This window comes from Crotalus tigris, unplaced genomic scaffold (genome assembly GCF_016545835.1).
Source record: "Crotalus tigris isolate CLP2741 ecotype Arizona unplaced genomic scaffold, ASM1654583v1 scf7180000020172.164394, whole genome shotgun sequence".
Classification (NCBI taxonomy): domain Eukaryota; kingdom Metazoa; phylum Chordata; class Lepidosauria; order Squamata; family Viperidae; genus Crotalus; species Crotalus tigris.
The window spans coordinates 24515-50861 of record NW_024097889.1 but is presented as its reverse complement, the minus strand read 5'-3'; the positions used below and the strand labels follow the sequence as shown (position 1 = coordinate 50861).

The 26347-nt window shown below is 43.3% G+C and overlaps 1 protein-coding gene across 2 annotated transcripts; it reads left to right on the top strand.

Moving 5' to 3' along the window:
* The first annotated feature begins 842 nt into the window (after nt 1-842).
* On the top strand, nt 843-26347 carry LOC120318302 (class I histocompatibility antigen, F10 alpha chain-like). Of its 2 annotated transcripts, none has more exons than XM_039365724.1 (8): nt 843-972; nt 15955-16230; nt 18361-18630; nt 20221-20499; nt 21033-21128; nt 23022-23063; nt 24716-24779; nt 25984-26347. In XM_039365724.1, exons 2-7 carry the CDS (start codon nt 16041-16043, stop codon nt 24754-24756), a joined length of 918 nt encoding a protein of 305 aa, XP_039221658.1. In that variant the 5' UTR covers nt 843-972; nt 15955-16040; the 3' UTR covers nt 24757-24779; nt 25984-26347. The 2 variants fall into 2 exon arrangements, with proteins under 2 accessions (XP_039221658.1, XP_039221655.1); XM_039365721.1 differs by lacking the exon at nt 843-972 and adding an exon at nt 10189-10284.

Sequence of the window (26347 nt, the reverse complement as noted above, 5' to 3'; positions counted from 1 at the left end):
TTGATTCCAGGTTGCTTCTCTCTTTGATCAGCTTCCAACCATTGTTTCTTGTCCTTCCCTCTGGTGCTTTGGTGAATAACGTGACCCCCTCTTCTTTGTGGCAGCCCCTCAAATACCAGAATACTGCTACCATGTTTCCCCGAAAGTAAGACCAGGTCTTATATTATTTTTGCCTCCAAAAGAGGCAGTAGGTCTTAGTTTCGGGCTGTGTCTTATACTTTTCGTGACACCTGCCTCACCTCGCCGTGGCGGAACCAACAGCCCCATCCAGCAGGAGCCCTCATGGCTGCTGGCCCACTTCTGCTGCAACCGCTCTTGGTAGGAGCCCATGTGGCACATCCCATCGCTGCCACCACAACGAGGTGAGGCTGGTGGAGGGACTGGAGCTGCTCCATGCACCCTGCACTCGCTTCCTTCAGCCCCCCCCCTCCCCCAGTTAGGCCATTCCTTGCTCCCTTTCACTCCCCTGGCGAGCCGGACTGCAATGCTATACTATGGAGGATGGGCAAGGTAGACCTGGTCCCCCTCCACCATGTCGGAGTGACAGCGAAAGGTTCTGCTGCCGTTGTGCCCTCGAAATGCCTCTCTCTAGACGCCGGAGGGCGCTGCTTCTTGTTTTCTCTTTTTGCAGGCTCTGAAAAATCTGGAAAAGGCAGTCCTCCTGATCCCTTTGGCTTAATAAAAAAAAAAAAGCAGCTGGCACTTTTAAAAAGACGGATAAACAAAAGGAAGGGTGCCAAATATTTATTTAGGGAAACCACAAGTTTTCCAAGAAATGGAAAGCGAAACTAGAAAAAAATGCCTCTCTCTAGACACCAGAGGGCGCTGCTTCTGCCTCTGAAGCCCAATCGGAGATGGCGTGTTCAATGTGTTTTGCTGCTCCTGCAGAATGAATTTTTAATTCTTATCTTGATGCTCTCTGCGCTTGCTTATTTTCTTGTAGACTTTTCATTATCCAAATTAGGTTACATGGTAAGTGCTGGTATAAGGAAAGGCATGTGCTGTCAGTTTATTGTCTGGTGGCTTGCCCTGTCTGCGTCGGTGGGGAGAGGTCTTAGAAATTCTTTGGTTGGGCTGTTTACTGTTGGCTTCTCTGACAGTTTCCTGATTGGGGTGTTATTTCTTGATCGCTGGTCTGATGTTAATCTTGGAGATAATCTATGCTGATCTGGGAGCTGATTGCTGTTGGACAGATGCTTGGGCCGTTTCTAATTCTGCCAAGCCCTTCACTGTACACGCAGGAGGAGGGATGGGACATCTGCCCCTCCAGAGCCCCCAATCCCCCCAACACTTCTAATTATGAACTGATAATACTGTTTACATTTATTTTCTTGCTTTCAGCACCAAGGACAGAACAATTCTACCTTAAGGCAGTAGTTGTAATGCACTAAACAATAGATCAGTGGTTCTCAACCTGTGGGTCCGGACCCCATTTGGGGTTGAACGACCATTTCACAGGGGTCGCCAAACAAGGCTGTCCGCCATTTTTTCCCCCTTTTCTTTGGCCACACCCCTGGCACCCGGTGATGTATAAGTGGTTGGGGGTCACCACAACATGGGGAACTGTATTATGGGGTCGCGGCATTAGAAAGGTTGAGAACCACTGCAATAGATCCATCAGAATAGAGCTGGAAGGGACCTTGTAGGTCTTCTAGTCCAACCCCATGCTCAAGCAGGAGAGCCTATACCAGGGATGTCAAACTCAATTTCACTGACGGCCGCATCAGCATTGCGGTTGCCCTTGGGGGACCAGGTGGGTGTGGCCAGAGTGGGTACAGCCTACTGGGTGGGCGTGGATGGAGTGGGTGTGGCCTACTGGGTGGGCGTGCCAGTTCTACATCATTCATGTCAAGGGTGCCTATGGGGGCCTGGGCAGGAGTGGGACAAATCTGAGGGTCTCTTGCAGAAGGGGGTGGGACCGGGGCAAGTGCCAAGATGGCCACCACAAAATTGTACATTGGCTCCCAGCTTGCCTGGGCCAGGGCCAAGGCAGCAGGGGCTGTTCCCTCACTGTTTTCAGGATGGCTTTGTGGGCCACATGAAACCACTTCGAGGGCTGCATCCAGACCCCGGGCCTTGTGTTTGACATGTCTAACCTATACCCTTTCAGACAAGTGACTTATCCAGTCTCTTCTTAAAAACCTCCAGTGATGGAGCGCCCACAATTTCTGGACGCAAGCTGTTCCAATGGTTAATTGTCCTCACTGTTAGGAAGTTTCTCCTTAATCCCAGATTGTTTGTCTCTTTGATCAGTTTCCATCCATTGTTTCTCGTCCTGCCTTCTAGTGCTTTGAAAAATAAGTCGACAAGCACCATATAGAATTCTGGTATAATTACACAACAGGAGCTGTTTAACCCAGCGGGATGTCGTTTTTCTCCAGGCCTGGCAACTGTTGGAGTATTTTATATAATACGTCAGTAGAATGTTTTATTTGAGCATTTACAGGTAGTCCTCAATGTATGAACCACAACTGATCCCAGAATTTATGTCACTAAGTGAGAAATTTGTGAAGTGAGTTTTACGACTTCTCTTGCCACTTTTGTTAAGCGAATCACTGCAGTTGTTAAATTAGTAAGACGGTTGTTAAGTGAATCTGGCTCCCCCCATTGATTTTGCTTGTCAGATGGTCGCAAAAGGGGATCACGTGACCCTGGGATGCTGCGACCATCACAAATCTGAGTCAGTTGCCAAGTATCTGAATACTGATCTCGTGACCATGGGGATGCTGCCACGGTCATAAGCATGAAAAAGATTATAGTTACCTTTTTTCAGAGCCGTTGTAACTTCTGTGAGGAATAAAAATTCAACTCCAAGGGTGTTGGAAAACAAAACAAGTCTTATTAAAGCTTTTGCAAAAGCTGGTGGAACTCTTGGCAATGGCAAATCCCAGAGTCCACACCTAAATCAATTTTTGCATAGGTTTTTATCACGCCAAATCCTTCCAAAAGTGAGCCCAGTTGATAGACCCACTCGGTCACATGCTTTCCGACTGCCTAGCAACCATTACAGTGACCAAACCCTCCAATTATTAGATCAAAAGTGCCCTTTGATCCTGTCTTATCTTCACTTCCTTGTCTGTGGCATGATTTGTAACATGCAGTTCACTAAGAGTATAGCCTTATCTACAAGGTGAACTTTTACTCAAACTGGATAATTACAGTTTAAAAAGATTTACGTCTTCCCTTGTTTATCTATAAGAATGTCTGCTTTTCATCTAGAAGCTATGTGTGTAACAGAGTTCATGCTTCAGTTAAACATGGCTGCACTTTGGTTCATAGTTATACTTTAAAATACTAACTCTAGGCAGTTTTTATAAAGAATAACCTTACATAAATGGATAATATGTTATTTATAAGCTATACGCTATTTTACAATAGTGTGTACTATTCTAAAAATATGTTCTAAGTCAGTGTATATAGTTCCTCTCTATTCCGCCAGCTTACATCTCCTTTCCTAAAAAATACCTTAGCCAAGTGCCTCTATATGCCTATTCCTTTAGCAGAAATGGAAAATTGCAACATGTACATTTCTTGTGTACCTCACACTTCGAACCATCACTAAACAAACTGTAAGTCGAGAAGTTCCTGCATTTGTCATGCTCTAAGCCAGTGGCCCCAACCTTTTGGGCAGCAGGGACCGGTTCCATGAAGAAAGTTTTTTCTGCAGACCAGAGGTGGCCTGGTTTTGCATGCTGCCTGCACCCTGCAGATGGGGCTTTGCTTGTTTGTGTGGCCCGGTTGCTGACATGCCACGGACCGGTGCCGGTCCACGGACTGCAACTCCCATATGGAACTCCAGTATAATGACACAACTCAGTGGGGTGTCGTTTTTCTCCAGGCCTGGCAACTGTTGGAGTATTTTATATAATACAGTAGTAGAAGGTTTCATTTGAGCCTTTACACTTTTATTATGGCTCAGACACCATTGCCTCCTTTTGTCTTCTTTAAAATTAGTTGGCCTTCTTACACCCTATTGTTCACAGAGCCTTGAAAGCAGCTTATATAGGGAGTGAATGGCTTTCAATTTATCCTCAGATGGGTGGATGCCTTGAGCATCAATCCTGAACCCCAGGAAATCAGTAGAGTAGACTCCAATCTTACACTTCTCCTTCTTTAACTTAAGGCCTGCTTTTCGAAAACGAAGTAAGACAGCCTTCAACCTCTCAGCCAAGATTTGAGGTGAAGCCCCAGCGATGAGAACATCATCAAAATAAGGGCAGACACCCAGAATACCCCTCAGGGTGTTTTCCATTACACTTTGAAAAATACCTGGGGCTACATTCACTCCGAATTGCAGCTTCTTCACTTTGAAAACCCCTCTATGGGTCACAATTGTCTGAGCCTCAGTGCTGCAGCATCAACAAGCAACTGTTGATATGCCTGAGCCAGGTCTAGCTTTGCAAAAACCCTGCCCTCCTTCCGGGACGCCAGGATGTGGCTCACCACAGGTACTGGATATGCATGTTGCTGAAGGGCCTTGTTAAGTGTGCATTTATAGTCTGCACAAATACAAATGTCCCCATTAGCCTTTATAGGCATTACTATGGGGGTTTCCCATGGACTAGAATCAACAGGCTCTAAGACGCCCTGCTGGAGCAATTTGTCCTGTTCAGCATCAATCTTACTCTTGAGAGCAAATGGTACTCTCCTAGGTTTAACCCTTATGGGTTGTACAGAAGGATCTAGCTTCAATGAAATTGGAGGCCCCTTGTAGGATCCAAGCTCAGAGCTAAACACATCTGCAAATTCCTTGCAGACTGCTGCTAGGCTCTCCGTTTGCAAATTGTGAAGCCCTGTGACCTGGATTCCCAGAGCCTCGAACCAATCGAGTCCAATCAGACTCGTTCGTTCACCCCCAACAACCAACACCTCTAAAGGACCTTCAAAATCCTTATGCTGTACCTTAAGAGTGGCCTCCCCCTTAACGCACACCTTAGAATTTTGAAAATCTGTAAGAATGACATTGGAAGGCCTGAGTGCAACTCGAATGCCACTGCTGCTGCAGACTTTTTTCTGAATGTGTTGAGGGAAATTATTGAAAGTGCGGAACCAGTATCCAGTTCCATAGACAAAGGAACCCCTTGCAACCTTACTTTAAGGGACAGTTTTTTCTTTAGGGGTTTTTGTGTGCCTATCCTCAAAATGTTTCTGCGTGTTGCGCAGAAACCCACCCTGTTTTGGCTGGGGACTCTGGTACCTTTCAGATGCAATTTTTCTTTGGTTGTACCTTCTGCCGACTCAAACAGACGGATGCGATGTGGCCCTTCTTTCCACATGTTCTGCAGATGGCGGAATGGAACCGACAGTCCGCTCGCTTGTGTCGTCCTCCACACCCGAAGCATTGAAGGTCTGTAGGCGCTTTGTCTGGGCGTTTCTTCTGCCTTCTTCCGGCTGCCTGGTAAAGCTTATCCACTTCATCTTCAGGATCCTCTTCCGAATCATTCCACACGTTCTCTTTATGGACCGTTGCAGTCTCTGGAGAACTTCTGGTGGGCCGCAAATTCTTCACCGCTCTGCCTGCTGCTTCCTCTGCTGTAACCTCTCGCAGAGCATCTTCTAAAGAGACATCTTCCTTTGCAAAGAGCTTCTGTTGTATGTCTCTGTTCCTCAGTCCGCACACAAAACGATCGCGTAGCCTTTCTTCCAAGTCTTTAAACTTGCACAGTTTAGCTGCTTTTCTCAAGGCCGCGATAAAATCTTTTGCAGATTCCCCTGCTCTCTGATCCCTTTGTTCAAATGTATGCCTCCAAGCAATAACAGACTGCTTTGGCTGGAAGTGCTCTTTCATCATCTTCTTTAAATCTGCATATGAAACAGTTTCTAAAGAGGCAGGGGATACCAAATTTTCTGCAATTTCAAAGGCGTCTTGCCCACAAACACACAGCAACGTGGCAGCCTTCACTCCATCTTCTCTTACCTGGTTTACTCCGAAGTAAGTCTCCATCCTTGCAACATAAGGCTCCCATTTTTCTGGGTGGGAGACATCGAACTCAGATAAGCGACCTATCTTCGCCATTCTTCCAGGGAAAGGGTCTTTCAGCCGAACTCACCCTCCAGCGATGCTGTACTGGCAGGATAGAACGCTGACTTTAATGCCGTCTTCCCTCTTCAGGACCTCTTGGGTGAGTCCTCAAAGCTTCTTAATTCGCCTTTGAGAACATCCCATCCTCGTCGCCAGTGTTAAGTCCTCGCAGGAATGGCGAATGACAACAACGCATGTTGAACAGAACAACTACTTTATTCATCTCAGTCACAACTCTGAACAAGAGCAGAGGCGCGCAGGCCTCCTTTTATATGCCCAAATCCCCAGGCAGGCTAGCAATAGAGATCATGCACTTTTCCCGCCTTACGCATGCGTGCAAGGCTGGCGCCACTCAGTCTGGTCCCGGGCAGCTTTTGCAATGCCCAGGACTCTTGCAACGTCCCGAGCCTGCTGTTGCAGGTTCAGGACACAACACTGCCCTTTTAATATTTCCTTCTCTGGGAGGGGAACTGACTTCCCACATATGGAATGATATTGAGGAAGGAATTGAGTAAATTGGGAAAGGGGGGAGTGTAAAGACCTACCTCACCCCAGCCTCCTAAGAAAGCAGAACTGTTGAAACAGGCATTGTCTCAGTAGGAACTTTTATTAGGGGCTAGTGCAGGGATAGGCAACCAAGGACAGAAGCAACCTAGAACTAAGGAGAAACTTCCTGACAGTTAGAACAATTAACCCGTGGAACCACCTGCCTCCAGAAGCGGTGAATGCTCCAACACTGGAAGTTTTTAAGAAGAGACTGGACAGCCATTTGTCTGAAATGGTATAGGGCAGTGGTGGCGAACCTATGGAACGTGTGCCAGAGGCGGCACTCGGAGCCCTCTCTGTGGGCACACGCACTGTCGTCCCAGCCCCGCCTCCTCCCACACACCCCTCCTCACCAGCAGCCCTCCACAGGAGAGTCGCCCCCGGGCACGGCTCATGCAATACTGCGCAGCCAAGGACATGGTAGCCGGGCAGCAGGGACAAGACTCCGCCCTTGCACCCCATCGCGCACAGATGATGCTGCAGGGCACGGGTAGAGGGCGTGGCTACCATGGCCGTGCTGGGCTGCCTGGGTGATCTGTGGTGGGCCGTGGAGGTGGTGGATGGTCCAGCCGTCTAGAATGCTCTCAAATGCATAAGACCAAAAGTACAATAATTAAGAAGATTTTTTTACATACTATATAAAATTTTCAGGCACAATCTAAATGTTAGGAGTGCCCTCTCCAACCCGTAAATATTTCTGATTGGAAAAGTCAGTGTAACATGGACAGCGAATTTGTCTCCTCAAACCCTAGCTTACCCAGACAGCTGATCTTTAAAAGCAGTCACTTTTTCATGTTGCTGCTGTAGCTTTTTCTGAGTAGTTTCTAATGGCTCCCAGACTTTATGGAGTGCAGTGAGAAAAACCAATTCCGCCCGCTGACTTCTACCAGTTCTTCTGTCCCACTCCGAATAATTGCCCCAGCCAGGACCTTAATAATAATAATAATAATAATAGTAGTAGTAAAGTTGGAAGGGACCTTGGAGGTCATCTAGTCCAACCCCCTGCTTGGGCAGGAAACCCTACACCATTTCGGACAAATGGCTGTCCAGTCTCTTCTTAAAAACTTCCAGTGTTGGAGCATTTACTGCTTCTGGAGGCAAGCTGTTCCACTGATTAATTGTTCTCACTGTCAGGAAGTTTCTCCTTAGTTCTAGGTTGCTTCTCTCCTTGATTAGTTTCCACCCGTTGCTTCTTGTCCTGCCTTCAGGTGCTTTGGAAAATAGCTTAATTCCCTCTTCTTTATGGCAGCCCCTGAGATATTGGAATACTGCTATCATGTCCCCCCTTGTCCTTCTCTTCGTTAAACTAGACATACCCAATTCTCGCAACCGTTCCTTATATGTTTTAGCCTCCAGTCCCCTAATCATCTTTGTTGCTCTTCTCTGTACTCTTTCTAGAGTCTCAACATCTTTTTTACATCGTGGTGACCAAAACTGGATGCAGTATTCCAAGTGTGGCCTTACCAAGGCATTGAAGAGTGGTATTAATACTTCGCGTGATCTTGATTCTATCCCTCTGTTAATGCAGCCTAGCACTGTGTTGGCCTTTTTGGCAGCTGCCCACCGCATATTTCCCTCCACGTAGACAGTGCCTTTGGTACAGGTGTTCAACCAGTTGCAATTTCATCTGGCAAATGGATTATTCATCCAGCCGGTGAACAGTTCAAAAGGTAAAAGGAAACCGCACACAAAAAAAACGATGCATGGAGTATCCGGTGCGTTGTGCACACCACCTGAGGCAAGCAGGGGTCTGTTTCCAGGGTGGCTGAGGTTGGGCAGAGTTGGGGATTTTAAGCTAGCATTTAATGTTTGGAAAAATAATTTAATTAATTAAAATTTAATTTAACCTTTTAAAGATGGCTTTTATTGCCAAAAAGAAACCCAACAAAGAAGTTTGGAGCTTTGAAAAAAATGAATGCCTGTACTCTGGAATAATCTATATCAGGGGTTCTCAACCTTGGCAACTTTAAGACTTGTGGACTTCAACTCCCAGAATTCCTCAGCTGGCTGAGGAATTCTGGGAGTTGAAGTCCACAAGTCTTAAAGTTGCCAAGGTTGAGAACCCCTGATCTATATAAATAAAAATGTAAATGTTCGTTTGTTCAAAATCTTAAATCTCCGAAAGTTCTTCACCGATTACTTTGAAATTTTCACACAACGTTGCATTCGAATACGCGCGTGTTTTTATATACCTATATTATATAGCTGTCACATCTGTGACAGGTAAAACATGCTTTTTTTGAAAAACAGCACCAGCCCAGTCTTTGGACATTTTCTGGGCAGAAGAAAATTCATTTGAGTCTCCAGCTTTCTCTCTGGTGCTGTTTCCCTCTTTTGGTGCCATCTAGCCCAGGAGTCTTCAAACCTGGGCCTTTTATGACTTGTGGACCAACTCAGCAGGCTGGCTGAGGAATTCTGGGAGTTGAAGTCCACAAGTCATAAAATGGGCCAAGTTTGAAGACCCCTGATCTAGCCAGTTTTTGTGATTCCTGGCGACTGCCCTGACTGCGTTTTATTATTATTATTATTATTGACCAGGTGTTTCAGAACTGGTTTGCCATTGGCTCCTTCTTGGGGCTGAGAGAGAAGGGCTGGCCTTGGGACTCTGTGCCAGGCGCTGTACGGGCTCCCCAAATGAGACAGCCTCCCCCACATTTTTGCTTTTGCCCCCCCCCCGCTTCTTTGTGGCAGCCTCTCAAATACAGGGATAGTGTCCGGGCCGCCACATCCCTCCTCATTCCCCATTGGCTGAGGTACTATGAGGTTACACTCTTTGACAGGCTTGTTTCTCCACTCAGTAAATTTCCACTACACAGCAGATTGAATTTTAAAATTTTCTTTCAATATTACATTTTGAAGACCATTCACTTAATCCTATCACTTTCTATTCTATTCTATTCTATTCTATTCTATTCTATTCTATTCTATTCTATTCTATTCTATTCTATTCTATTCTATTCTATTCTATTCTATTCCATTCCATTCCATTCTATTCTATTCTGTTCCATTCTGTTCCATTCCATTCCATTCCATTCTATTTTCTATTGTATTGTATTGTATTGTATTGTATTGTATTGTATTGTATTGTATTGTATTCTATTCTATTCTATTCTATTCTATTCTATTCTATTCTATTCTATTCTATTCTATTCTATTCTATTCTTCTATCATATGTATAGGTGTATACATGTATAGGTATATATTTTCTTTTTTTGGTAGGGTCTCCTGTTTCGGCGGGGGGGGGGGTTGGACTAGATGACCTACAAGGTTCCTTCCAACTACTCTACTCTACTCTACTCTACTCTACTCTACTCTACTCTACTCTATTACGTTGCGCCAAGGCCACCGTCGGCCTTGCCTTCTTCACCTGCCTGCCCGTCTCGTGTGAAATCGGACTGTGTTATTATTATTTTTTTTCCGCATTCTGTTTTGGGCAACCCTCCAGATTCCAGCAAGACCCACCCCGCGCGGCCTTGGCCACGCCCCTCTATTATCACGTTCGACACTATCTACCTGCGTTCTAAGCGTAAACTCTCCTTAATGAGAGGGATTTTCCAGCGTTCCACCTGACCTGGGAATCCCGGTTCCAAAGCGCACGCGCGGAGAGTTTCGTTGCAAGCAGCCGCTCAGCGGGACAGCCGAAGCGATGGGGCTGCGCTGGGGGCTCCTGTGGCTTCTCAGGGCCGCCGCTTCCTGCCTTCTGGAGGGCAGCCTCGGTGAGTCCCGGGGCGTAGTTGGAGGGGCGCAAGAGCTTATTTTGGACAGCTGGGTCAGGAAGGGGGGTGGGGGGAATTAGGTGGGTTGCAAGGTCAGGATCTTGGGCACCACCTGCGATAGGACCCCGTTCGTGACTTTTTTGCCCTCCAACCCCTCCCTGACATCCCTGAAGGCGTGACTTGCTCGGGTGGGATCCCTGAATTCATGAAATCATGTATTGTACTAATAAAGGAGAATATTCGTAACTCAGGGTTGACACGAGAGGCTCCTTGCTGCTCTCTGAGCTGGCTTTGTTTTCTTGCGGACGTTTCCTGACCCAAACTAGGTAACCTCATCAGTGCTAGTCCTAGTCTGGGTGATGAAACGTCTGCAAGGGAACAAGCCAGCTCAGAGAGAGCACCAAGGACCCCCCTCAATAATGAATGGCATCATTTATGATGATTGAAACGTCCCTGTTGATTTTTCCAGTGTTTTACTTTCCAATCACGATGTCTTTTTATTTTTAATGGTTGATTAGTCATTTATTTAATTCTTTAAATGTTTTAATATATATATATGTATTTATTTAAAAAAAAGACCGGACAGGAAGCTTGTCCATGCTGAGCTCTCTTTGCTGCCCCTTCCTAAATATAGAAGGACAACTAAGCATGCCACACCCATCTATTGCATAGTTTCACTTTTTAAAGTGAAACTGTTTTATCGCTTTTAAAACAATGATTTAAAAACTCCCACAAAAATAGAAGTGCATACATCCTCAAAGGAAAAGAAACATACATAAAAACGAAGCTCAGAGAGCACCCAGGACCGCGATGATATTACAATACTTAATTCACATTTTTTTTCCTATATTTCTCTGCGTGGAATTGTAGATGGAGGTATCTAGCCTTCTGTGTCCGTAAATGTTTCAGTTCGTTTTGCAAATTATTTTCCATGCTATTTTAATCTTGTTTTTTTAAAGTTTTTTATTCATTTTTTCCATAGAAACAATAATAAATTTTCAACCAACGTGCTGTCTGAGTTTATATATGCTAATACATATTTAATTCCTAATCCTTTATTCTTTGCTCAAGCCAATAGTAAAATAAGTTCCAGGTTTGATAATAGTCCTTCCTTTTCTTTCAGTCTCATAGTCAATCTGTCCATCTCTGCGCATTCTAGTATTTTTTTTAATTATTTCTTCATCTGATGGTATTCCTTCATTCTTCCAGTATTGCGCAAATGTAATTCTTGCCGTTGTTGTGACGTGCAAAGTCAAATATAAGCTTTGTTTATTGACCTTTTCTGGCATTATACCTAATAAAAAAAGTTCAGGTTTAAAATCAACATGTTCTCCTAACATCTTTTCTAACCAAGTATGTATCTTTTTCCAATAGTTCTTTGCTTTATCACATGTCCACCAAACATGATAATACGTACCTGACTTATGTTTTCATTTCCAACATCTATCTGATATATTTTTAAACATTTTCGCTGATCTTGCTGGTGGCAAGTGCCATCTATAAAACATTTTATATAAATTTTCTTTACAAGAAGTTGACATTGTCAGTTTATAATTTCTTTCCCATAGGTTTTGCCATCTTTCTAGTTCTATATTGTGTCCAAAACTTTTCGCCCATCTTATCATTGTTTCTTTAACTTGTTTGCCTTTCATTTCCAAAGTTAATAAAAAATTATACATTTTCTTAATTAATTTTTCAACCGAAGTTAACAGAGTCTTATCAAACACAGTTTGTTCCTTATAAAACCCATACATTTTAACATCTTTTATCATATCTAGTTTGTATTTGTAAATGTGTCCACCATGATAAGTTGATGCCCTGATTTTCCATTTCTTGTTTAGATTTTAAATGTTCTTCAGAGTTTAGAATATCTCTATATGTCCAGATTTTTCAAAGTCCACTAAATTTGGGTGTACAAATGCTTCCATTGTTGACAACCACCCTGGAATTTTCAAATATATTTTGCTTTTTATTTTTTCCCATGTTGTTAACAATGCATTTTTGTATAGTGATTTTGGAAATATTTATGAACTTTATTTTCCCCATACCATAAAAAGGCAGGCCACCCCAATTGTAAATCATGCCCCTCCAGATATAACCACCTTTTATTTTTAAGAATTATCCATTCTTTTACCCATATTAATACGGATTATTGATAATATAGAACCTACTCTGGTAGGCCAAATCCCCCGTTTCCTTTAGCATCTTGTAACATTTTCATCTTAATTCTAGGCTAGCTTTCTTTTGTTGCCAAATGAATTTCAAAATTAATGAATTCAAATCTTAAAAAAAAAATTCTGCAGTTTTATAGGTATTGTTTGAAATAAAAATAAAATTTTCAGTAGTAAATTCATTTTCACTGTAGCAATTTTTCCTAGTATTGACAATTGCAAATTTTTCCATTTTTCTAAGTCCAATTTTAATTGATTTAATAATTTTATATAATTAGCGTCTTTTATCATTGAACATCTTGCTGTCAACTGTATTCCTAAATATTTAATCTTTTTAATTATCTGTAATTCTGTTTTTCCCCCAAAAAATTTTGTTTATCTGTAAGATTTTTAAATCTTACTTTAGTTTTTCTTTGTTTATTTTCAGTCCTGCCGTTTCCCAATAGTTTAGGAATCATCTCCAAAGGTTCCTCTAATCTAAATTGAACACCAAATCATCATTAAATGCTTGCAATTTATATGTTTTGCCTTTTATTTCTAGTCCTTTGTGTTCTATATCTTGTCTAATATTTCTGCTTAAGACTTCCAAAGTAAAAATAAATAACAGTGGAGATAATGGACATCCTTGCCTTGTTCCTTTCCTTATCTCAAAGTTCTCAGTATAATCTCCATTCACAATCACTTTCGCTGTTTGTTTATTATATATCGTTTTTATCATATTTATAAAATTCTGTCCAGAGTCTATTATTTGTAATTGCTGAATCATAAATTGCCAGGAAACATTATCAAACATCTTTTGAGCATCTAGAAATATTAGTGCCATTTGTTTCCCTGGATGTAATTCATAGTATTCTAATACATCCATTATCACTCTTAGATTGTTTTTAATTTGTCTCTTTGGTAAGAAACCATTTTGGTCTGGATATATAAATTCAGTCTCTCAGCCATTACTGAAGTAAAAATTTTATAGTCCACATTCAATAACGATATCGGTCTGTAGTTTTTTACCTGTGTCAAATCTGAGTCTTCTTTTGGTATTAAAGTAATATCTGCTGTTTGTTTTTTGTATGATAGGTAAGCATTAACTTAAACTCATATTTATAGTTAATGCTGGAATATCAAGCTGGTGTATCTAGCCAGTATGGGATCTAATGCTTCATTAAAATCCCCTCCTTTACCTCATCATAAATACACTCATTCAATTACTGAAGAAATTAATAAAACATAATAGGAGAATCTAAATTACATCCATTAACATTAACTATAGCTATTACAAGTCCTGCTATTTTAGCATTTAAAATTAAATAACATCCATTTACATCAGTAATGTATTGTACATCAATTGGAAATCCTTTTTGAAGCAAAATGGACACACTTTTAGTTTTTGTCAAAGTATCTGTGAGATAGATCAGTCCCATCCAATCCTTTATTAATATTTATCTTGTTCCATTAAATGAGTTTCTATAAACAAGCAGTTTCCACCTGTAACAATTTTAAATATGCTAAGATTACATTTTTTGTTTTTTAATTAATTCATCTATTAGTTTTTATCAATATTCTCACAGTGCCAATTCATTTTGTAACCTATACCCAGTGTTCTTTTTCTAAAAAAAAAAAAGTGCCGTAACTCAAACATGTCATACAACCCGCCTTGCCTACCCTACGAAGTTCCATCCAAAAAGGTGCCGGAACTCCGTTCTGGGCGTTCTATGAGAAAAAAAGCCTTGCCTATACCACTTAATAAATATCTAATAGTAAACCTTTTTATATTGAAATGTTTATCATATTCTCTAGTATCGCTCATTGACATAGAAACACCATAAAAACTAGCATTAAAGTAATTATTCTATTCTAAGTTACGGCCTAAGAAAAAATGACTTAAGGATTTGTACTCACACTTATGACTGACACACACACACACACACATACACATACACACGTGATTGCAGCTTGAGCATTTGACAACCAGCTTTATGATCAGTTGCACTGGCCATTGATCAAGATTTCCTATTTTTTTGGGGGGGGGAGGACTGATTCCTGGCAATAATGCCCATTGGGGAAGCTGAATTTGTTTAATGATCATGTTATTCACTTAAGAACCATGTGATTTGCTTAATGGATGCTGTAAAATTTCTCATAAAATTGGGCCTGACTGCAAAAACTTACAATGGAAAATCTGGTCCCAATTGTGTCTGTAAATCGCGGACTATATTCATTTCAAAATTTATAACTTGGGTGGAGTGAAGGTCTCTTTCACACCTTCCCCCAGTTTGGTTTCTTAATAAAGGAAGACCCTCGACTCCATTTGTAGTGAAAGTTACTAAAAGCCAAATGGACTACAGTATAGCAAAGCCAGAACTGAAGTTCGTGTGCCAAAATTTCCCAGTTAACATTCCCTGTCCAGTTCCTCTCCTCCTCTATGTCAACTGTCCAGTTGGCATTTCCAGGTAAAGAAACTTTTGGGACATGATTTTACCAAGAGTATAATACTTTACTGAAAATTTACATTGGCACAAAATTTACATTGGCACGCAAAACCAGCTGTCATGGTTCTGACAGACAGAGATGAATAAAGCAGAACGCTGAGGCTTGCAAATTCCTCAAAGAACCTGTTTATTAGTTACAAAATATAAGCATGGTCAAAGTTGAAACCATGTCTGGATACACAAGCAACAATTTTCCAATACAAAGTTAAATGTCCCACCCATAAAAGTTATGCAAGCAACTACATTACCCAGTATGATTATTTGGCAGGCTTTTTATGAAACGCCCAATCCCTAGTCTCGGGATGAGCCGATGACCTTGGTTCCCATGGGACAAAAGATTATTTTGACTAGCGAAGCACCTGGGCAACACCTCTCCCTCCGTTTTATGTGGCAATCTAGAATGGGAAGAAAAATGGTTGCAGCCATTTGTAGAGTTGACACCAGCTCTGGCTTTCCCGCTCAAAAGCTTGCTTAATTAAACAATAGATTCCCTCCCTCTACCCACTGGGTATTCACATTGTCCAATAGTAATACTTCTTCTTGTTATGGGAAAAGTCCACTTCTCCATCGAGCACCTGCATTAGTGACCTTGGTGTTATCAGCACCAAGCTCTCAAAAGATGCCTCGGTTGCCTACATACCATCCCTCCTACCTTTGCATCCCACAATCTTGTCAAGCTATGAGCAAGGAGAAAATGTAGGTGAAAGGGCAAATCAGTCTTTTCACCCTGGCCCCTTATTGTCCAATTATATTTGAGTAAACTGTTTTTGCAACTATTTTTGCATTATTCTCCCATGGTAACGACTTAGAAGACTCTGAGTGGCACCCCCACCACCTTCAACTGTTTCACATTCCCCTCCCTCCCTCCATACTTCATGGCAGGCTGACAGCCACGAACGTATGATGGCAGCTCTGACAGTCCCATATTGCACCTGATGCTGCAACTCTGGAGCCTCAGTCTGTAACCCGTCTCCAGTCCCTCCTAACTCCGCCCTGCTCTCGTTTCTCCCTAGGCTCCTCCCCTCGCGTAACCCGTGTGAGCTACTCTTCTGCGACGGAGGCTTGTCCAGGGCTGTCACCCTTCACAGCCGAAGGTTATATGGATGATCAGCTCATTGTTCGCTACGAAAGCCACACCAGGAAGATGCATCCTCGAGTAGATTGGATAAATACACTGGAGAAGGAAGATTTCAGATTCTTTAACAAGTACACCTGGATTTTGCAAAAAGACCAGAAAGACTTTCAGGAGGATGTGCAAATGCTCCAGAGGCGCTATAACCAAAGTGGAGGTAAGTGAGGGGTGGGAGAGACAAGTGAGGAGTGGTAGAAACATGGGTGCTATCTTCCAAGAAAGTAGACGAAGGAGAAAGCTCTATTTTCTTATGGATCTTCCTGCCTTCCTCATGAATCGGACCGATTGGTTTACAGTAAGCTGGCTGCTGATGCCCTGGCCTTTTTCCTCTTGCAGAGCTCCAATGAGCTCGAGTCTAAAATGAAAATATGGCTGTCATAGTCCTGACAGATGAAACTCTTCAAAGAACATTAAGGTATTGTTTACCCTAAAGAATCTTTATTTGAGAAGCATAGCATTGGCACTAACACAGTCAAAGCCAAAAATTGGATTTCCCCTCCCCTGAGCACATAGTATCAAAGCACAATTCCATCCTCCAATTAACAGTCATAAATCACATTCTACAATTAGTTTGAAATGCAGGCTCTCCCTCCAGTTCTCCAGCCCGGCCAATTCTTATCATCTCTTATTTCAGTAACCTTGGTTCACACACTAGGTTCAGTATTATTATCTCTAGCTCAGCGGTTCTCAACCTATGGGTCGCGACCCCATTTGGGGTCGATCGACCTCTTTTGTGGGGTCGCCAAACGCGGCGATCCGCCATTTTGTTCCCTCCGGGAGCGCGCTGCGCCTCCGGGGGGGCGGTGCCGCGCACGCGCGCCACGCGTGGGGGCGGCGGCGCGCCTCCTGGGGGCGCCACCGCGCATGCGCCCCGCGTGTGGGGGCGGCGGCACGCCTCCGGGGGGTGGCGCTGCGCATGTGCGCCGTGCATGGGGGCGGTGCCGCACCTCCGGGGGTGGCGCCGCGCATGCGCGCCGCGCGCGGGGGCCCTGCCCCCATGCGCGGCCGTGCCGCGCATGCGCATAACGTTTGTGTGACGGGGGTCGCCGTCACACAAACGTTGAGAACCGCTGCTCTAGCTAAACTCTCATGCATATTCCTTCCCCCAGCATCACCTAACTCTAACTCTAAGAGTAAAACGTAAGAAGGAAATGGTTGCATCTCCATCTCTTGTCAAAGCAAAAACATCTGAGGTTAGCAGCGTTGACAATGGCAGTCCCACCGAGAAGCATTAGGAATGTGAATTTTTTTTGTGTGGGTGCAGAAAATTGAGCAAATTGAGCCCAAAATTGCTGTTGCTAAGTGAAACATTTGCTAAGTGAGTTTGGCACATTTTACGACCTTTCTTGCCCCAGTTGTTAAGCGAATCACTGCACAGTCGCTAACCCTAACAGTCCTAAGACTATCTGTACATCCATATAATTTTCATAGCAACAACAGAGAATAGAATTAGAATTAGAATTAGATAGAATAGAATAGATGGAAGGGAACTTAGAGATCTTTTAGTCCAAACCCCCTGCTCAGGCAGGAAACCCTACACAATTTCAGACAAATTTTTGTCCAGTCTCTTCTTAAAAACTTCCAGTGTTGGAGCATTCATAACTTCTGGAAGCAAATTGTTCCACTGGTTAATTGTGCTCACTGTCATGAAACTTTTCCTCAATTCTAGGTTGCTTCTCTCCTTGGTTAGTTTCCATCCATTGCTTCTTGTCCTGCCCTCAGGTGCTTTGGACCCCCTGTTCTTTGTGGCAACCCCTGAGATATTGGAACGCTACTATCATGTCCCCCCTCGTCCTTCTCTTTGTTAAACTAGACATACCCAATTCCAGCAACCGTTCCTTATATGTTTTAGCCTCCAGTCTTGCTCTTCTCTGCACTCTTTCTTGATTCTCAACATCTGTAACAAATATCATCCACAAATGCTAACAATATAGATCTTTTGCCTTCATAATTTTGAGTTATCTAAAAGTGATCTCAGGAAAGGTGACTTCACTCCAGTGCCGGGAGATGTGGGCCTCTAAGAAATCCTATCTTAATTAAGAAATTTTGGACTGTATGAGGAATTTCCCAGCCTTGTTTATAGTGAGTTCCTTTATAGTGAGAAATCTGTCTTATAGATCCCCAATTCTGTCTCAACCTCGACTGGCCTTCAAGATCTCTTCCTGTAATCCTTGTCTTCCTTGCTTTCTTGTCTCAGCAGTCACAGAATCTGGAGCTCCAGCAGGAAGTGGCTTTCTCTGATTTCCTAGAGAGCTTTTTCTCCTAACCTTGGGGATGCTTCTTTTAGGCTTTCACATCGTCCAGTTGATGGTCTCCTGTGAAGTGGGGGAAGATGGGAAAAGGAGCGGCCGCTGGCAGTACGGCTATGATGGGCGGCATTTCCTTGACTACGAGATGGCGACCGGCATCTGGACAGCAGCTGACAAAGAAGCCCAAGGGATCAAGCAGAGGGCTGAAACCTACATCAAGCAGCGTTTCACAGATTTCCTGGAGAGCATCTGCACGGAGTGGCTGCAGAAGAACGACCACTATAGATCAAAGACATCCTTGAGGGAAGGTATGGAGAAACAGCCAGAGAGAAAGTATGGGAGCTGCATGTGCTTAAGTGTTGCAAGTGTTTCCTGTCTAGGTTTGCTGGCAAAGAACAGGTCAGATGAACCAGTTAGCTTGTTTTCTGCTGGCGATCGTCAGCCGATGTGCTGCCCCACTCACTCACACCCAGGTAACTGTGGTTTAATGAGTTTATTAATGTTCCCCAGTAATTCCCTTTACCAATATTCAGAACTGTCTCTATAGGTCCAGCCACAAGCAAGCCAAGATTAGTCCACAAAGCAACTGGTCAGTAGTCCACAAATAAATGAAAGTTGTTCCAAAAGATAGCTCCAACAAACAAACTTAAATCCACCAGGCCAAAATAACATACACACTCGAAAGCTCACTTAGCAAGAAAAGTTCAGAGTCTCGAAGGCACGATTCTAAACACAGTGAAGCAGGAAGCAATGATGAGGAAACAAACAGCCGGCAGTAACGCCTCCCTATCCCTGTTGTCCTAAATAGCCAGTTTCCCAGTGCAGCCCATCAAGACGGGCAGGGCCTTCTCTTCCTGAGTAGTCTGGCTGACCTCTATTGCTCCTGCCTTTTCTCTGCTCTGTGTGCTCTTGGATCAGGTGCAGGAGACAGTTCCTCCTCCTCTTCGCTGGCCCTCTGCCTCTGCACGTTTTCCCCAGCTGAAGCCTCCTCTGATTCTCTTTTGGCTGGCTGTTCAGAGTCATTATTTAACCGGGTTCCAGACGTGCCAGGAATGGCCTCATCCTGCCTTGAGCTTATCTCTGAGGAAGAATCTCGGGAGTCGTCCAAGCGATTGCAGCCTTGATGCTGCCCTTGTTTTTAGCCCTCTCTGATTTTCTTTTTTTTAAATCAGCCTCTAGAAGTGGAAATAGTAGTGTCAATCTTGTAAGAGAATCCAGACAGGAAACAGGACCAGAAGAGTTAATTCGAATCAAATCAAATCAACTTGATTTAGCCACAGGGGATTAGACACACAAGGAATTTGTCTCCAGGACAGAAACACTCAGTGTACTTGCAAGGCAACAGAGAAAATAATAATACAGCTCGACTTACAGTCACAATTGAGCCCAAAATTTCTGTTGCGAAGCGAGAAATTTGTTAAGTGAATTTTGACCCATTTTACGACTTCTTATAGTTGTTAAGTGAATCACAGCAGCTGTTAAATGAGTAACATGGTTAGTAGGAGAATATGGCTTCCCCGCTGACTTTGCTTGTCGGGAGGTCGTAACAGGTGATCATATGACCGCTGGACACTGCAGCCATCATAAATACAAGTCAGTTGCCAAGCATCTGAATTTTGATCATGTGACCGTGAGGATGCTGCAACGGTTGTAAGTGTGAAAAACTAAGTCACTTTTTCCTGTGCTGTTGTAACTTTGAACAGTCACTAAATGTTGTAAGTCGAAGGGTACCTGTATTTAATAAAGTGCTTTTATGTTTGTTTTTCCGGCCAAAAGAAACTATTCAAAGCAACTTGATTTATTTGGAGACTCCTAGTTCTGGTTGCACATGTGATGCATGTCAAGCTAATTTCTGGAGAGGCTCAATTTTGATTCTAACATCCTTTTTTTCCCCCCAGTTCCTCCAGTGGTGACGATGAGCAGCAGGACAGAAGCCGATGGTATGGAGAGGCACGTCTGCCGAATCCATGGCTTCTACCCCAGGGAGATCGATGCCTCCTGGACGAGGGATGGGGAATTCTGGCTGCAAGACACCTTCCATGAGTCTCTGGCCCCCAACTCTGATGGGACCTACTATTACTCGCTCGGAATCCAGATTGATCCCAAGGAGAGGGGCCGCTATCAGTGCCACGTGGAGCACGATGGCTTGCAGCAGCCTCTGGATCTGGACCTGAAGGGTGAGAGGCTGCAGGGAGGGAAAGGCTGGGCTCTTTTTACAGCTGGAGGATTATGGAAGAGAAATTGTGCCCAGATATATAATAATCATAACAACAACAACAACAATAAATAATAGTAGAGTTGGAAGGGACCTTGGAGGTCTTCTAGTCCAATCCCTGCTCAGGCAGGAAACCAAATACTATTACAGACAGATGGTTGTCCAGTCTCTTCTTAAAAACCTCCAGTGTTGGAACATTTACAACTTCTGGAGCCAGATTGTTCCACTGATTAATTGTTCTTTCTTCTTAGATATAGGTTCCTTCTCTCTTTGATCAGTTTCCATCCATTGCTTCTATTCTATTCTATTCTATTCTATTCTATTCTATTCTATTCTATTCTATTCTATTCTATTCTATTCTATTCTATTCTATTCTATTCTATTCTACACTTCTCCTATGACGTAAAGACATCTGACATTTCTTAACTTGGTAGATCCCTTATCTTTCTCGCTGTTTGAGATCTTTCCCCCCATTTGCTCTTTCTCCCAATCCAGTTCCAGAATCCAGTTCCAGTCTGGGGCTCATCATCGGTGTTAGTGTGGCTGGCGTTATCTTGGTGTGTGCAATTTGTGGGATCTTGGCATTTCTCAGTAAGTATCCTTTTCTGGATGGATGGATGGATCAATTTCTTTCATGTGTCTCCCTTTGGGGAGCTAGCTAACCTATTTGCTTACTTGCTGCTTGCTTGTTTATTTATGTATTCATTTATTTATTACCTGCCTTTATTATTTTCACAAATAACTCAGGGCTGTAAACATATCCAACTCACTTTCCTCCTATTTTTTTCTCCACAACAATAACCCTGTGAGGTGGTTATGTGACTGGCCCAAGTTCACCTAGCTGGCTTTCGTGGCTAAGGTAGGACCTGATCTCAAGCATGGTCTTCCGCTTTCTAGCCCAGTGCCTTAACCACTAGACCAAACTGTTTCTCTTCTTTTTCTGGGCTTCCTTTTTCCCTGTTTTCCCAGGTGACTTAAGGAGCATCTGAGATCTCAGCCTCTTGCTGGGATTCCAGTCTCAGTTCAGCTGAGTCCAAGGTTTGGACAGTCCTGTCTTCTTCTGAGTTGGGAAGAGGCATTCCAGTTCTGTCCCTCTCAAAGGCTTTGTTCAAAGAGAAGGGCTTCAATGAAAATCTTCCTCCCCTCCCAGCTGTTGCTTCTGCTTGCTGCTTTCTCCGTTTCCCTTCCCTCCTGGGGAATAATCCATTGATCATTGATAATCAGGTGATCCTGTGAGGGAATTGGGTAGCAGCTGTCCAAATAAAGTCAGAGACACTGACACGAACTTGTACGTTTATATAAATAAATATATTTAACATTTCTATATACAGCAGACTAGATAGGCAAACAGGAGCATCGTGAGGTAAATCGCAGAGCCCAGAAGGGACACAGAAGAAAAAAGGCGGCAAAAAAGGGACACTCCCCCTCCGCCGCACCCACAGCAACCAATCACAGTGCAGTTTGCCTCAGGCAGGAGCCAGCACACTCAAACCATCGGTACCTAGTTAAAAACAAATATACATGACACCTAAAGAAATGGCAAGTCGAAATGAACAGGCACGTAGCTGCCAAAGTTTCATTCTTGACATATCACCTCCCCAAAAGAAGAATGAATCTGGAAATAAATAAAAACAAATATATAAGCATATAGACATGGATTAGGAATTAAAACCCCCAATCCGTGTCTATATGTATGTATATTTGTTTTATTTGTTTAATTCTATGAATTGGTGTCTGGGAACCTCAAAGTTAATTTTGCTCTGACATTACCATGCCGTGTATTTAATAAACAGTAAGATTTTCAGAAACAGAGTGAATCTGATGATTTATTTGGATCCTCAAGCTGGATGTTGAAAACAACCCCTGTGTATTTGGGCTCACTGCACAACCCCACTGCTCCAGCTACTAAATTTGAATATCTTAACACGATCCATTTGTATCAAAGCCAGGATCCTGGGATTCTCTGTCCTAAGAGAGGGACTGATTTGATCCTATTTAGAAGGCCTGTTGCCATGTGAGGTTGGCATGCTTTGATTCCTGATGTGTCGGCAATGTCTTTTGGTTGGATCCAGAAAGGGTACCGTCTCTGTTCCTGCTCCTCCTTTTGGAAACAAACTCCCTGAGATTTGGTTAGTCCCAAATAGAGATGGGAAGGCCTGGGAAAAAAAACCCAGAAAAAATGGGGAAAAACAGGAGGGGGTATTCTGTTTTTTTCCTTTTTTTTCCCCAAAGCCATTTGTAAAAAAACGGACAAACTGTTTTCCTCCCAATGTTTCTGGTTTTTTTCCAGGCCTTCCCATCAGTCTTCTTTCTGGAGAACATTAAACTCCTATTTCCCCCCCCCCCCCAGATCTTAGAAACCCTTTTTCAGATTAACACATTTTGTTAAAAGGCACCAGCTTTTGCAATATGCATCTTTTGAAGTGAGGTCATTAAAGTTTACGCCTTCCCATCATTGACTGCCTTCCCCTTTCTGCAATCTAGGATTCAGGAGAGGAGAGGATGATCCCAGGAATGACCCTTCTCGTGAGTAGAATTATTAGCAAATATTTTTGTGTTTTGCATGCGAGAATCAAAGTCCAGGCTGTGAAAGGAATCTGAGAGCAAATGCAAGCAAAGATGTCGGTAAGAATGGCGGGCGGGTAGGATTGGGGAACAGTCCAGGTTCAAAATTTTCTCAGCCTGCTATAAAAATATTATGGGCTGCCTGGAGCCCTTCAGGTAGGTTTGTCCATTTAAATTTTGTATCCCATCTTTATTATTTTATTTTATTACTGTCAAGGTTCTGACTGACGAACCCAACCAAGCAAACACCTTCGAGAAATTCCAATCTCTTAATGTAAAACTTTATTGAGTACATCATTTCGGCACACATGAAAGCAAAACCAGCTCTGGCAAGATCCCTCTCAAATTGATATAGGAAAAGCATGGAATTCTCCCTCCTCCCTCTGGGTCAGGTCACGTTGCCCAATCAAGTAGAAAAATATTGTTATGAGAAAGTGTCTCTGGGTTTGGTCAAACACCTGGTGTAATGTCCTTGAGTCTCACGGTCTAGCTTCTGAATTTTGATGACTGCATTCCAAACCCTTCCTTTCTCCCCCCTCCCGGAGTTCATTGGCACCTGAAAAGCAATAATTATCACACCAGCAAAATCATGCTTCAAAACTTGACAATTACTTTGCATTTATTTATAAGTAACTCATTGTGGGGAACAAATATAGTACTCTTCTTCCTCCTGTTTTCTCCACAAAAACAATCCTGTGAGGTGGGGTGGGTTGAAAGAGAGAGTGACTAGTCCCAGCAGGCTTTCATGCCTAAGGCGGGACTAGAATTCACCATTTCCTGGTGATCGGCTGAAATTCATCCAGCCTGTTTTCGTATGTAAGGCTGGACTAGAACTCACTGTCTCCTAGTGTCTAACCTGGTGCCTTCACTACTAGACCAAGGTGGTTATACACTGGCGCCCCTCCAATCAGCTTCTCTGCTGTGACAACTTGGCTCCAATTCTGTCTTTTTGGACCCTCAGCTCTGAAGTAGAGAGATGAGGGAAGGAGCCGGGAGCAACTTTGACCCCAGAAATGGAGGTTCTCCCTGAGAAAGGATGGGGTGAGGGGGGAGGAGATCTGGAAGGAGAAGGGGGGAGATAGCTGGGCTGGAGGGAAAATCCTTCATGGTGGTGGTACTTAGGGATGGAGGAGAAGCGAAAAAGAGAAGTCTAGAAGAGAGATGAAGAACATATCCAGGAATTCATCTCCTCAGGGAGCTGACCCATCAACAGGGAGCAGAAGCTTCCCATTATACAACTAGATGGGAACTTCCCTCTTTTTCTCCCTTTTGCAGCAAAACAGCTGCCAGTTCTGACCAGGTTGAACTGAATGCTGGCACTGGAGAAGGAGAGGAGTTTCTCTCCCACAATCAGGGATTCCTGCAGCCTCTTCTGGGAGGGGGAGAGCTGTCCCCAGATTGTTCAAGACCTCATTTTGGAAGCCTTAAGAAGGAACAGACGATTGTGGTGTTGGCTGCTGCTCCTTTTCTGGTCTCCTGCGAATTGCAATTAAATAAATTTGAGGGCACCAAATCAAGTTCAGTTCCTGATGACTGTAGAGTCAAAAAAGGCTTCTCAATCTCCTTAACTTGGCTGATTTTGGTCATTTCTGTCTTCTCATTTTTTTCTGTAGGTAGAGCTCCACTTATGCCCAGTTGCTCAGGAACCATTTGAAGTTACAACGGACCTCCTCAGAGGTACTTACAATAAGCTTCCATAATACTAAGGGCTGCCCATCTTCCCCACCCCCCACCTCTCCATAGCACTTATGGCTGTTTGCAGCTTCCTGCAGTCACATGACCGTGTTTTCCTAAAGGTGCTTTTTCATGAGGCTTTCTTGTTTTTCTTTGAAGATGTTTTGCTTTTCATCCAAGAAGCTTCTTTTGCTCTGACTGGATGGTGGAGACTGGGAGGATTTATATCCTTGCAAACAGCTGGTCATTTGCCTTCTTTTAGAGAGTCGTTGAGGCCACTTGGAAGAATGCAAATGACCAGCTGTCTGCAAGGAATAAAAATCCTTCCATTCCCCACCATCTGATCAGAGCTGAAGAAGCTTCTTGGGTGAGAAGTGAAACATCTTCAAACAAAAACAAGAAAGTCCAGTTGCCTCCTGGAAAAGCAATTTTAGAATAACCATGACCTGGATGACTGAGAATCTCCATAGTCATGACCACATTTTGTGATGTTTTTGTTGAAAACTTGCAGTTTTCAGCAAAACCAGCTTATGGTGAACAATTGACTGCCTCAAAAAAAGTTATAAAATTGGGTGGGTCACATGGGTGACCTGTTTTACAACCACCATGACTTGGGAGCATAATGAGCAGACTCCATTATGGTCATTAGTTGGAAACTCTCTCTACCTCCCTCCCCCTTGTCAAGCCAAAAAATTTTATTTTGAGGGGTCCTTGATGTTCTCTGAGCTTGCTGTCAGCAAACGAGACTCCTTACCAGCATTGATGATGTTACCTAGTTAGGTAATGAAACGTCTGCAAGAAAACAAGCAAGCTCAGAGAGCACCAAGGACCCTCTCAAAGCAATGTTTCTCAGCCTTAGTAGGTTTAAGATGTGTGGACTTCATCCCCCAGAATTCCCAAGCCAGAGCTACAAATATATTTCAACCCTGAGCTACAAATATATTCCTTTATTGGTACATTTTATTTGATTCCACCAACTAAATAAAACCCATATTAGTTTGAGCTGGGGGGGCAGAAAGTCAAGGTCAATTCTGGTTAGTCAGAATCACACTCCAGCTTGAAGTCAGCAACCAGGATAGATCTTGGCCTCCTGGTTTGTCCTCATCCAGGAACAAAAGTAGATGTTTTTTGTCATTGCAGGTCTGTCACTTTAATGTCCTTCTGCAGTGTTGAATTGATCATTGTTTGTCCTATGTTTTCTCCGCAGTCTGAAACGATGCTGTCAATTGAGATGGGAGCACAGGAAACATTTAATGTGGAATGTTTTTGCATTGAAAACAGATGGAGATGCAGCCATTTTCTTCTTTTTGCTTTTAGAGTTAGATGATGCTGGGGGGGGGTTGTGCAGAAGAGGCTAGCTAGACATAATAACACTGGACCTAGTGTGAGAACCAAGATTGTTGAAAAAAGAAATGATAAGGAATTGGCAAGCTGGAGGGGAAGCCCATGCTTCCAACTAATTGGGGAATGTGATTTATGACTGTTAACTGGAGGAGGGAATTGTGCTTTGATATTATGTGCTCAGGGAAGGAGACCTCAGTTTTTGGCTTCAATTATTTTAGTGCCGATGC

Coding starts and splice junctions, on each gene's coding strand:
- LOC120318302 (XM_039365721.1), top strand. CDS start 10,215: ATGGGGCTGCGCTGGGGGCTCCTGTGGCTTCTCAGGGCCGCCGCTTCC. Junction 10,285..15,954: donor CCTTCTGGAGGGCAGCCTCG/GTGAGTCCCGGG, acceptor GTTTCTCCCTAG/GCTCCTCCCCTCGCGTAACC. Junction 20,500..21,032: donor TCTGGATCTGGACCTGAAGG/GTGAGAGGCTGC, acceptor CTCCCAATCCAG/TTCCAGAATCCAGTTCCAGT.